The 13,038-nt window shown below is 39.8% G+C and overlaps 1 protein-coding gene across 1 annotated transcript in view; it reads right to left on the reverse strand.

Moving 5' to 3' along the window:
• PSME4 (proteasome (prosome, macropain) activator subunit 4) overlaps positions 1 to 13,038 on the reverse strand; it is a 107,994-nt gene that overhangs the window by 72,286 nt on the left and 22,670 nt on the right. The window contains exons 4-5 of the mRNA XM_006880921.1: positions 3,882 to 3,926; positions 1,108 to 1,257 (exon numbers count right to left, since the gene is read on the reverse strand). Of these exons, the coding sequence (XP_006880983.1) occupies positions 1,108 to 1,257; positions 3,882 to 3,926 (195 nt within the window). The remainder of the gene's footprint in view (positions 1 to 1,107; positions 1,258 to 3,881; positions 3,927 to 13,038) is intronic.

Genomic DNA, 13,038 nt, shown 5'->3' on the forward strand with positions numbered 1-13,038 from the left:
AAAAGATCTTCTATCAATCCTGACAACACACTTCTCATAAAGCCCAGCCTCCCGGATAATCTGCTCTGCATACATGTTGAAAAGGTATGGCGATAGGACACATCCCTGGCGTACCCCTTTCCCAATTTTGAACCATGCAGTGTTTCCCTGCTCTGTTCTGACGACTGCCTCTTGGTCCAAGTATAGGTTTCGCCTTAGCACGATCAAGTGTACTGGGATTCCCACTCTTGTCAGAGTCAGCCACAGTTTGTTATGATTCCCACAGTCAAACGGCTTTGCACAGTCAATGAAACACAGATAGACATTCTTCTGGTATTCCCTGCTTTCAGGTAAGATCCATCTAACATCAGCCACAATATCCCTAGTACCACGACCCCTTCTAAACCCAGCCTGGGCTTCTGGCAGTTCTCTGCTGATGTGCTGCTGCAGTCGTTTTTGGATAATCTTCAGTAGAATCTTGCTTACATGTGAAATCAATGATATTGTTCTATAGTTTCCACACTTTGTTCGGTCACCCTTCTTTGGAATGAGAACACATATAGATAGATCTCTTCTAGTCAGTTGGCCAAGTGATTGTTCTCCAGATTTCTTGGCACAACTGGGTGAGCACATCCAGGGCAACATCTGTTAGCTGAAATATGTCAACTGGTATACCATCTACTCCTGGGGCCTTACTTTTTCCTATTTCCTTCAAAGCAGCCTGAACTTCTCCCTTCATCACCATAGGTCCTCGCCCATATGTTATTTCATTAAATTCTTCTGTGTCTGCCAGTTCCTTTTGATAGTGACTCAGTATATTCTTTCCAGCTTCTTTTAATACCTCCTGGATCATTCAATACTCTGCCTAAAGCATCCTTGATTATAGCAACTCGAGGTTTGAATTTGTCCTTCAGTTCCTTGAGCTTAAGAAATGCTGAACGAGTTTGGCTCTTTTGATTTTCTGACCCCAGCTCCTTGTACATTTCATTGTAATATTTTGCTTTGTCATCCTGTGCTGCCTTTTGGAATCTTCTGTTCAGCTCTGTCATTTTATTAGTGCTTTTATAATTTATGTATTTGCTGCTGTATTCTAGAATTCCTTTAAGAGACATACATAAATATACTTACTTAAAACCTTTATGATGAAGTTCTGGAGGAAGGGAGGTAGGAAGAAATATTTCAAAATAAGTGATGGCCTTTTGCATTGTTACATCGAAAGGGCACATTAACGGCCGCCATTCTTCTAACATCTCGGCGGTGGCATCTGCTGGAAAATACCTAAGAAAGAAGGTTTTCATTGGATTGCATCATTGGCCGTATAAGAGGAGTATAACAGGGAGAAAGGGAGCAGGACGACAGATGTCACAAAGACAGATCACTTACCAATATGAAGGCTGAACAACCCTACCCCAAACCGATTCCTACCACACTAAAATAAAATAAACACTCCTGGAACATACTTAAGCGTATGTAAATTCTCTTATTAGACCTAAACTTTCTCTTAGAACACATGTGGTCAAGCTGATAAAATTCGGACAAAATATGGACTCATTCAAATCACTCCTAAGTTTGTTTCAGGTTTTCTATTGTTGTTTTGTGCTGATTAACAGTAAAAGGAGGGGAAATCTTTTAATGTAGACTCTAGCCTCTTTAAGAAATGGATAATCATGAAACAAGGAACTCATGCAATATTATTCAAAATGGGTAACCCTGGAGGACATTATGCTGAGCGAAGTATCTCAGTCACAAAAGGACAAATACTGCATGGTGCCACTGTTGTAAAACAGGACCGACCTCGGGGTTGAGAGGAGATTGAGAAAGATGGGATAAATAAATTATACTGCATTGAAACAGATGAGGGAGAAAAATGCTTAAGGGCTATGTAATTGGGTATTCTTGTCATGATGGAAGTCCAGAGTGAAGGCTGCATAGTGGAGTGGACCTGAGGGGAGGGATTGTAAAACAATGAAAGAATTTTTCTTTTACTTTTCAAAGAGGGGAGTGTACTGGGAGGAAGGGGTGGGCAGGGAGAAAAGTACAACAATGAATGAATAGAAATTCAAAGTCTCTGTAAATTTTCATTGAAATTAGTAATTTTAAAAAACTCTTACTTTTAAAAAAAGAGAAAAAGAAATGGATAATCAGTAAAGTGAGAAAACAGCATCAGCTCAGGAACCTCCAGGCCCATTTGAACAAATCACTTAAATTTACTGACCACATATCAACTATCTTCTAACTCTTTGAAAAGGGCAGCAGCATTCTTAGGAGATTCAGAAAACTAAAATCTGAGGTGTACACATCCCCACACCCATATACACACCCGCCTAAGGTGACTGGACAAGGAGAACCTGTGTGTAATTATGAAGTGCACTCAAAGGGTTTTTTAAAAAGGAACAACAAATCAGAAATTCTGATTTGGATAGGAACAAAAAAAATGGGGCAATCCTCAAAGTCTGCAAAGAAGAGGAAGACAATGAACCATGTGGATTGACACGGTGACTGCTGCAATGGGCTCTTTTGTGTCAGGAAGTATGAGGATGGCACAGGACTAGGTTCAGATCTTTTGTTCACAGGGTTGCTGTGAATCGTACTCGACTCAATGGCACCTAACAACAACAACAACACACGTAGTTCTGGTGGCATAATCATAACTCAAAAATTACTCCAAGAGAAAAAGATGGGGAACATCTTTCCACTCAATTCACAGCATCAGAAATGCAATGGAGGTTCCACTATCAGACTAGAAAGCAATGGGGGAGGGGTGTGTATGTGTGTAATAATATGTATGTGTGATAATATTTGTGAAGAGTACTGAATGTATCATGGACTGCTAAGTAAATGAACAAGTTCATCCAGGAGAGGGTTAAACCAGGCTGCTCCTTGGAGGCAAGGATTCTGAAGCTTCGTCTGACATACTTTGGACATGTTGAAAGGCAGGGTCAATCCCTGGAGAGGGACATAACGCTTGGAAGAGTGGAGGAACAACGAAAGAGAGGAAGACCCTCAGCGAGATGGACTGATTCAGTGACTGGGGTAACTGGGCTAGGTGTGTCGGAGACAGTGAGATTGGCACAGGGACAGAACAGGGTTTAGGGCCGTTGTGCACAGGGTTGCTATGAGTCGCAGGTGACTTGATCGCACACAACAACAATATGTGCAATGGGCTGTGTGTAATAATATGTGGGTGTGTGTGTGTGTGTGTGTGTGTCTGTTTAATAATATGTGCAAGCCAAACCTAAACAGGCTAGAATGAAAGCTTCTTAAAAAGGAGAAATCTGATATCCTGAAAATACATTTGTCCAAGACAGATTAGCAATATACTAAGTAAATCAACAATATCTGGTCTGTTAAATATCTCATTCCTATTAGAAACACCACAAATACAGAGTTTTCTATTCAAAATTCACAACATATATCTATATAGCAGGGAAGCCTCCGAAGAGCTTAGTAAAATAAAAAAAAATATTTCAACTGCACAGAATTGAGGTTTAATTACTTAATATAAAATACTGTCAATATTTACCTTTAGACAGCAACTATGGGACTTTTAAAGACATATTTCACTGAAAGAGAGCTTAGGAGAAACACACATATTCCTCTCTCTGAAAATGTTTTTAGAAGAACAAATGCCGATATTCTTGAAGAACTTTTCAAATAAAGGTCATTTTCGTAAATGATGGGTTTTTTCTTTTTTTACTGTACTGTACTGGCACCCATACCATTTAAAAATTCATAAATGAAATAAGAAATAATGCGGTTCAAGAAATCTGCAATTATTTGTGCTCAGCAACTAATGTTAGTATCAGAAGTTATCTGCATCTTAATTTCCTCTCCCAAGCATGCGAAGATGGAATAAAGCCGACAGAAATAACAAGATCTGTAGAAACAGAGAAGGTACTTACGGTCGACAGCTTTTCACAAGTGTTTTGAGAACATTTTCTACAGAACTGGGGGGGAAAGCAATTCGATAAATTAGATTGATGTATTTTAGGAACATAAATTCAATTAACAGGTACCTCTACGATATGCTCACATACATATTTAGGTATGACATGGAAACACATAAGTAATCTTTCTCTTTCCTACAGACGGAATTGCAAGGATTATCCTGCTAAACTCTGTACTTCATCTTAGAACTGCTCTTCTATGAGCGAAGGGGGTGACAAGAGTTATACATCGAAACAATCAAGTCATTTTTAATCTTTACAAAGTAGGCAGCAATAAAACCAATTCACCAACAATTAAAGAACTACGCATAGTGGCACAAAACTTCAAAAACAAATTCTTATTACTGTGCTTTATCATAAAAATACAAGCAGCGGACATAGCAAAATCTGCTGTCCTAGTTACTAAGTAATCATAGAAATCGGTTTTCTGTAATTTAGCAATGAGCTAACCTTTCAACAATATTTACCAAGAAGAGTAAAAACAACAATACCAAAAAAGGGACAACAGCCACTATTTTGAGCAGCTTTAGTTGAGTAATATTAAAAACAGTGACTTCTTTTCCTACTTTTAGAAGCTTCAAGTGTATACACGAGACCAACATAAAATTTCACCTAAGAACTTAAAATTAATTATAAAGAAGTGTCAAATGATCAACGCTTTTTCTTTAATGAAAATGTCAATGTATAATATTTAAAGACAAATGATTAAAATATTTAAAGTTATTAACAAGACCACAGTCAAAAGATGGCAAATGTAAACCAAAAATAGCAGTAGGTGATTCTAAACTGGAATTCTAAAATTATTTTGTCACTACTTACAATGTGATACAGGCATATAAAGAACATAAACAACCCCCACAGCTTAAAAGAAAACAGTGTGGAGGGGAAGGGGTAGTTTTCAGGCAGTGTTTCCACCTGACACATTTTCAGTAAACTTCTTGAAATTAAGCCCACGAGTCTACCCAACTTCTCGGAAAGCTTAAGAACTAATCTGTGAAGGAATTCTCGGGAATTAACACAAAGTAAACTCAGCACAAATAAACAAAAAATACTCAACAACCAGGGCAAAAACTTGGAGCACTAAGAAACCCATTTTGTGTCAAAAACATCCTGAGAAAAAGGAACGAGAAATTAGGCTACTTTTAAAATGTAAAGGAATCTTGAAGCAACAGCACGCTATGGCCTATGCCATCAGAGCTCCTTAACAAACTCTACCAACATATACATATTAATACTTCTATTTATGTTAGTCTGTGTCTATCAACATTTTCTATCATGGACACACAGAATACATATGTGGCTACTTTCTTTATAGTTTGAAAAACCACATTTTAAAACAAATAATAGAATAGGCAAGCTTACAGCCAGCCATCTAGTTGCAAACTAAACCATAATGGGCTGATGTCAATAGAGAAATTACAAAGGAAATTCTGAAATGGTCAACTGTCTATGCAGGGTTTGAATAAGCAGGAGACAGACAATTTTGCCAGCTTGTAACTTTTTGTGTTCACATGAACTTTATAACTACGAATGCTACACAATGTCCTAGGGTAGCTCTGGTGGCCTACTGGTAATTAACTATGCTACCCAATCCAAAAGAATATGGGTTTAAATCCACCAGTTGCCTCACAGGAGAAAAATGGGCAATCTCCTCCCCGCTAGGGCGTCAGGTATGAGTTGGTCCTGACCCAGTGGAACTTAACAACATAGTATCTATTTCCCACTGAGAATTTTCCTATTCTACCACTAAACTTTCAAATAGCATAAAACTGCAGAAAAACGACCGCAAAGAACGCCCAGCTCCATGGCTTCTCTGGCATTCCAGTTCCCTTTATCTTTGAGGCTAATATAATCCTGATAGCAGTCATTTCATTTATTAGAGAAGTAGGGTACATGGGAATGTGAGGCAGTGCCTCTAAAATCTATTCCAATCCCAACTTTATACACAAGCAAGGTCTGTACCACTGGATTTATGTTCTTTATCTAAAAAAGGGTACAAACTCTCTAACCTGTGATAGCTGTTTATTGACCTTTTGTGATTCTTGTACTCTCTCAAGATGAAGGAAACAATGTTTCTGTTTAAAAATAAAATAAAAGGTTAAGGCTAGATGCTACCAGACTATAAGTCACTTAATTTTTTAGAGGGAATGAAATAATTACGAGATACTTTTCCAAGTTTTGGAAATTTATAACAATGTGACAACAATGAATAACACTTTTTATTTCTTTTTATCAACAGGGAGCTATAAAGTGTCTCATCTTTGTGACTGAGTTTTCTCATACCCTATTTTCTTTTAGAAAAACATGTTACAAGTTGAGAATGGTTTACAGTACTGGCTTAGGCTCAGATCTACCACGGTTCCTTACTAGCAGTGCAGTATTGCTACCTCTGTTTTCTCCTCGGTCAGAGAACTGATACCTATCTCTTAAGATTTATAGCAGAAATTTAATGAGATAATAGTTGGAAACCAATGTTATCTGGCCCAGATTCAACAGGTTTGTCTGGGTTTTTTTAACAGTAAATGCTAACTATAATTTTTAAGTCCTATGAGGCCAAAAGAAACTAAACATGTATTTTCAAATGTATTAAGAACTTCTATTTTTGCATGTATCACTGTCTCTGAATAGGTATAAAGTTATGACTGATGAAGTAACACCAAAATAAGACATGACTTAGGAAACTCCCCACATACTACTTATCTATTATCATGCTGGAAAGTATAAAAAAGTGGAATTTTTGCCCCAGTTTCAACAAAGGACAGTTTGCATCTTCCTCTCTGGGCCTTACCTTCCTTGTGATGACATTATTAAATGCCAAATGTGCAGCACAAAGAGGCCTGAGGAAAGACAACAGCCTAGGGCTCCAATTACTGAGATCCTAACTTTCTAGCAGCCTACAGTTTTAGGCCTTGTGCCTCTTAAATTTATTAAGACAAAATTCATTTCTAAACTACGGAAAAATAACAGCACATGTTAGAGGCAATGCTCAGGTTACCAATGAGATTTGTTCTGTTCCTAAGTCAAATTTGTAGCTAAATTGGAAAGTTCTTACTTAGCTTTATTTTAGTGCAAGATCAGACCTGAAGCCTTTTCAATGACTTAAAAGCTGTAAAGGCTTTTAGAGTGTTTTAAGAAAGAAGTTGTTGGGGGTGGGGTTGGGGGCGGGGGGGGGGGGATTGTGTACCAATGAGGGAGTTTTTCTTTTGCTTTTCAAGGAGAGGAGCAAGTGGGGGGGGTGGGGGGGGGGTGGTGGTAATTTTTTTCAAGGTGAGGACAGATTCACAAAATAGTTAAAGATTAAGTAGGACTTTTTCTTTCTTAGCTAGGGACTTTGAAAGATAGGCCTTCAGTGGCTTGGACAGACACAGTGACTGCACCAGTGGGCTTAGCGGCGCAGAACCTGTGAGGATGACACAGATCAGATCGGGCAGTGTGGTACTGCTGTCTGAAGGAGGGCAGGTCAGGGTCAAATGGACGGCACCCAACAAGAGCCTGTGTAAGACTCAAGGAAGGTGACCACCCACAGCCAAACTGCTTTCACTTCATTGGACAAGGCTTCAGCTAAAAACGGGACTTTAAAATAAGCTTATTTGCTTTTCATATATAAATTGAGAACTGAACCTTAGCACATTCTGTATACATCTACCTTAATGGGATTAAAGGTTGGGTTTTTTTCTCCTTCTTTGATTATGTGTCTAACAAGGTCTTTATCCTCAAGAACTCAGTTTCATCTTTAAGCAAATTCCACCAAATATTGTTAGGCAAGCATAATTCAATTTACATCTAATGGCTCAAAATCTAGTACTGCTCAAAAAAACCCCACAACCAAACACCACAAAACCAAAAAACCTGGTACTACTCAAAAACAAAAAGAAAACAACAACGCCGGTACTGCTCAGATTTATAAACGTATTTTGTTGGTTTGGTTGTGTTTTTTTGTTTCGTTTTTTTAAGTTCTTGAAAACTCAGGGTCAAAATAATTTCTTCATAAGGAAGGCTTAAATAATTATTTTTAAAAAGGCTTAAAATCTTCAAAATCTTCTTCACTAATGCACTATTACAACTGGTTTTTCAAAACAAGTACTTTTTTTAGTTGCTTTTAAAATAAATATCAGTTTCTAAAAAATACTACTGTAACACAAAGAGTTTTTGTAACAAAGCACAGTCATCAAGGTAATGCCTTTTTTCTTTTTAATTTTATTATTTTTTGTGTGTACCGTCAAATCAGATCTGACTGGTACAGGAGTAGATTGCCCCTCCTTCTCCAGCAGAGCATCTGGTGGATTCGAACCACATACTTTTCAGATTGAAGTGCTGCTTCTTACCACTAGGCCACCAGAGCTCCCTTCAAAGTAACTTTTAAAAAAATTCTTATTGATATTTTACAGAAAACCTGGATTTCCATTCATTCACTGTTTTACCTTTTCCTCCCTACCTGCCTCCAGTTCACTTTTCTCTTTAATGAGATTGTTTCATTGTTGTACAATTTCCTTCCCCCCTCAACTCCCAATCCACTTTGCTATGCAACTCTTCACTCTGTATTACTGTCATGCAAATACCTAGATCATATATTTCTTTTAGACAGTTCTTTTACTCATCTGTTTCAATGCAGTGTTCATTATTTATCCCCTTTTCTTTGTTTTACCCCAACCAACAAGTCAGTCCAGTTTTTTAACAGTGGCATTATGCAGTATTTGTCCTTTTATGACTGAGATATTTCACTCAGCATAATGTCCTCCAGGATCACCAATTTCGTATATTTCATGAGTTCCTTGTTTTTCAGTGCTGCATAGTATTCCATTGTGTGACTATACGACAACTTCTTTATCCATTCATTTGTTGATGAGCACTTGGGTCACTTCTCTTTGCTATTGTGAACAATGCAGCAATAAACACAGGTGTGCACAAAGTAATGCTTTTTTAAAAAATCAAACTACTTATTCTTTAATTTCTAAATAAAGCATATTTTTAAAAGCAAATATTCCTCCAAACACCAAATAAAAAATCTCTGAATTTCCTTACTAAATAGTAAGAACAGATATTTAGAAAATATCTGTGAATACCATTTTAAATTGTAAATATCATTCAACAGGCCCTGAGAGAGAATACATCCATCATTTCATTGTTATGTGCTGTTGATTCACTTGCAACTCATAGCAACCCTATGTACAACAGCCCTGAAACCTGCTCCAACTTTATTGTCTCCAACACACCCATCTCATTACTCAGTTGCTGTATCAGTCCATCTCATCGATGAGCTCCCTCTTTATCCATCCCTCCGCCATCCCAAGCATGATATCCCTCTCCAAGGACCAGTCACTCCTTACAACATGCCCAAAGTATGTCAGATTAAGCCTCTTGGCCGCCAAGGAGCAGGGTGGCTTCACCCCCTCTCGGACAACTGTTTGTTCTCCTGGCAGTCCATGGTATATTCAACACTCTTCTCCAGCACCACAGCTCAAAGGCATCAATTCTCCTTCTATCATCCCTAGTCACTGTCCATCTCTCTGACACACAGCACGCAACTGTGAAGACCATGGCTTGGATCAGGTGCACCTCAGTCTCCAGACTGACGTGGTTGCTCTTCAGAACTCTGGAGAGGTCCCTGGCAGCCAACTTTCCCCAATGTAATTCATCTCTTGAATTCCTGGCTGCTTGTACCAAGAGCATTGATTCCAGAGCCAAGCAAATGTAGGCATGAGCCAGTCAAGGGCAAGTCAGTGTCATGTGTAGTGTTGTTGAGTGCAGCAGAATTCAATGTGCATCAACCATCAGGGGCCATTTCCTGGGTTGTAATTTTTTTTTAATTATTATTTTATTTTTTAGTACAATCAAATCTAAAGGCCTGTTGTTTAAGAAGTAGATGCCAGTCCTGCTTCCCAAGCCTGTCTTGATCAGAGAGCTCCATAAACCCTGTTCGTCATTGGTAACCATTACGGCATTTGGCACACTAGTGGTAAAGCGTTCACTATCAAAGCAACCCAGTCAATCTCAGTACAGCAAACTGATAAGACTAGTGCTGTACCACTTAGAACAATGTTCTTCCCAAACATAGTTAACAACCGACTTTTATTTATTTATCAACAGCCGGTTTTTAATGCAAAGGCCCGCCCACCAGGTCCTGACTGACTTAAAGAACAGGCTTCCAGCCCACAGCTAACTAAATTCATCCGCTTACATATGGTTGTGAATGAAATAAAAAAATAAAAAAATTACCAGTTTACACATGACTTTCCTCAAAAATCAAGAGAACGTGACCTCCAGAGTCCAACTGCTTCACGCATGAGTGGAATTTGCTTAACGTAATAAATCCAGCCCCATAACACTTATATTTTTCTTTTTTTTTAAAAAAAAAGGAATAAGCAAAGCTTGTGTTGCTGGTTCACAATCACATACTTTGCTCCTTTCCAATTTTTATTTTCATGATTCCAATTTTTTTCCAAACACAGAATCTGTTTTTAAGATCATGATTGACATGCATGGCCCTCCAAGTGGAGGAGGAGGAAGGGCAAATACCCAAGGCACAGGAGTTGATCACCTGAAAGGCAAGTCAGCAAATGAGTCAACCTCTCCTTCACTTCTCATTACAGGTCTGAGCTACCTGGCCAAGTACAGCAGCACAGCAGGGTGGGAGGAGGGTCCTTCCTGGAAGTGTGTCAGGCGGTGACGGAGGTGGCAGGGACAGCTGGACTCCCCAAGCGGCCCGTGCTTTGCTATGTGTGGCTACTGCTGGCCTGCCACCCTCAAACGCAGGCCTGTGGGGGAATGCTGGGCCGCTGCCACTCTGCTCGGTCCCCAGGGGCTTCTGAGTCTGGCCCGCTCCCCCTGCACGGTCCTGCCCCACGGCCAGAGTCAGCCAACGGCAGTACCAAGATTTCACATGAGACTAACAGCCAGCCAGAGCAACATGTAAGGGGTCCCTGTGACATATATGTATGTGTGCTTTAACTATCACAATAAGGAAAATGTGATTTAGATGCTGTGACAATGCCATATGATAATCTCACGGGAGCATTTTTATGGTTACCCTCCTTGTTACCCGCTGCTGAATCTGCTGGTGAAAGCCAGAGGGCACAGTGCAGGCATGGGGGATGAGCAGTCCCTCCCCAGCTAGCTCACCCTGACAAAGTCCAAGCCCAGAGTCCCTGTCCAGGGCCATGTCCTCGGCCTCACCTGGCTGTGTCCCACACATAGTGTAGTGTGGCAAGAGCCTGGGGTTGAGATCTTTAAAACCACTGGAAGGATGGGGTGTGAAAAGAGCTGCTTCCCCTTTAAAAACAAAACCAAAACCTCCAGGGCCACAGGAAGTATGTGAGGTCTGCTATGACCCCAAAAGGACAGTAAGCTACGCATACCTGCACAGAAACAGCGGTTCTGGGAATAGGACAAACACGTTCAAAGACATGCAGTCAGCTGACAAGACAGTTTCAAAATGTGTCAGGATATGTCTAAGATGAAAATACGCAAAACATACCATTTCCAAACGAGGGCCACAGTTAAATAAAACTTACTTTTTGATTAAGTAAAAATGTGCACAAAAATTTCTGAATTTTATCTCCTGATAAATTGTAAACATTTAAAAAATATTTAAACATTTGCTGTACTACATAAACATCTTAAGTAGAAAATTATTTTTAAGAAATTATTTCCTGTTGGAAATTCAGGGACCAAAGAAGGCTTTGATGAACAAGGAAATAAAGGTTTATGTGGTACTGGCGCCAAGCCGCAGTCCACTCTCTCCAGAGCACGCATCTTAAAGAAAGCCTACTTGCTAAGGGGGTGAAGGTTTATCTATTTTCATAACTGGTTTCTTACATTTCTGCTTAAGGACCAACGCTACTATGTTTCTCTGCTCTTTAAAACTAAGGCAAGTAGTTCTTGAGCATGAAGGGGGGGGGAATCCAAGAACAAAGAACTGGAAAATCTTTCAAAGTTTTTGTTTTTACAACTATATATAATGTAGTCTGAATAGAAACAAAGTAACAGGCATTCCTTTCAGAGGCAAAAGGACATGATGACAACAGCAAAATGATTACAATTTCAAAGATGAGTATGAGATTTTATGTCACTAAAAATATTTTAAGTGCCATTTTAAAATATTTTTATGAAACCATTACATTGCTAATTTTGTTTTACAGCGTTGCCAAAGGCCAAATAAAAACCCCAAACCCGCTGTATCTGAATGAAATCCAACTCCCAGAGCCTGCTCCGGATTGTTCCTGCTAGGCTGTGGAAGCTTCCAGAAGCACTCTGCCACATACTTCATTCACCTTTCCCCTGCAGGGTAGCTGGCAGGCTCAAACCACCAAGCCTGAGGCTGGCGAGTGGCCCAATGTTTAGCCCACTGCACTAGCAGGGCTGCTTTCCCATGTAATCATACTTGTGAGTAAACATTTTTGATAGTTTGCAACTATGCCATTATACATCATTACATAAGGCATTACTGTGAGAAGGGAAAAAAAGTCCATCTGGAAGAACACCATCCTTTTCCTCAGCTGAGCAGTCTAAAACTAGTGATTCCCTTCTCTTTGATCACGTTTCAGTGAGACTGGTGTGCTATTGGGGAGCTCTGGCCGCGTGGTCTAGAGGGAGCTGAGCTGCTAACCCACAGTCAGGGCCTCTCAGGTGCTGTGAATCCAGCGGAAGCTCCCTGGGAAAAGGTGGACAGACCGTCTTCTCCCTGCAGTTCACAGCCTCTGAAAACCTGCTGCTGGAGGGTCAGCTATGATCCCCCGTAACGGAGATGAGTCACCTAGTTCTTTCATTACATTGTTCTCCTACCACTTGTTTTTTGTATCCACCCATACTCCTGACCTTTCACTTATTTGTACTTCTTATAGAGTATTTTTCAACTTTTCTCTCTTATCTAAATTTATTCATTGTAAAGACGTGCAATAATCTGAAAAACACATTCTTGTTGTTGTTATGTGCCATCGAGTCGTTTCCGACTCATAGCGACCCTATGCACAACAGCTCTAAACCCTCCTCTATCCTGCGCCTCTGACACACCCATCCCGATTACCCCAGTCACCGAATCAATCCATCTCATAGAGGGTCTTCCCCTCCTGCGCTGTCCCTCCACCCTCCCAAGCATGATGTCCCTCTCCAAGGA

This window comes from Elephantulus edwardii, unplaced genomic scaffold (genome assembly GCF_000299155.1).
Source record: "Elephantulus edwardii isolate Elephantulus edwardi_28Jun2011 unplaced genomic scaffold, EleEdw1.0 scaffold00011, whole genome shotgun sequence".
Classification (NCBI taxonomy): Eukaryota; Metazoa; Chordata; class Mammalia; order Macroscelidea; family Macroscelididae; genus Elephantulus; species Elephantulus edwardii.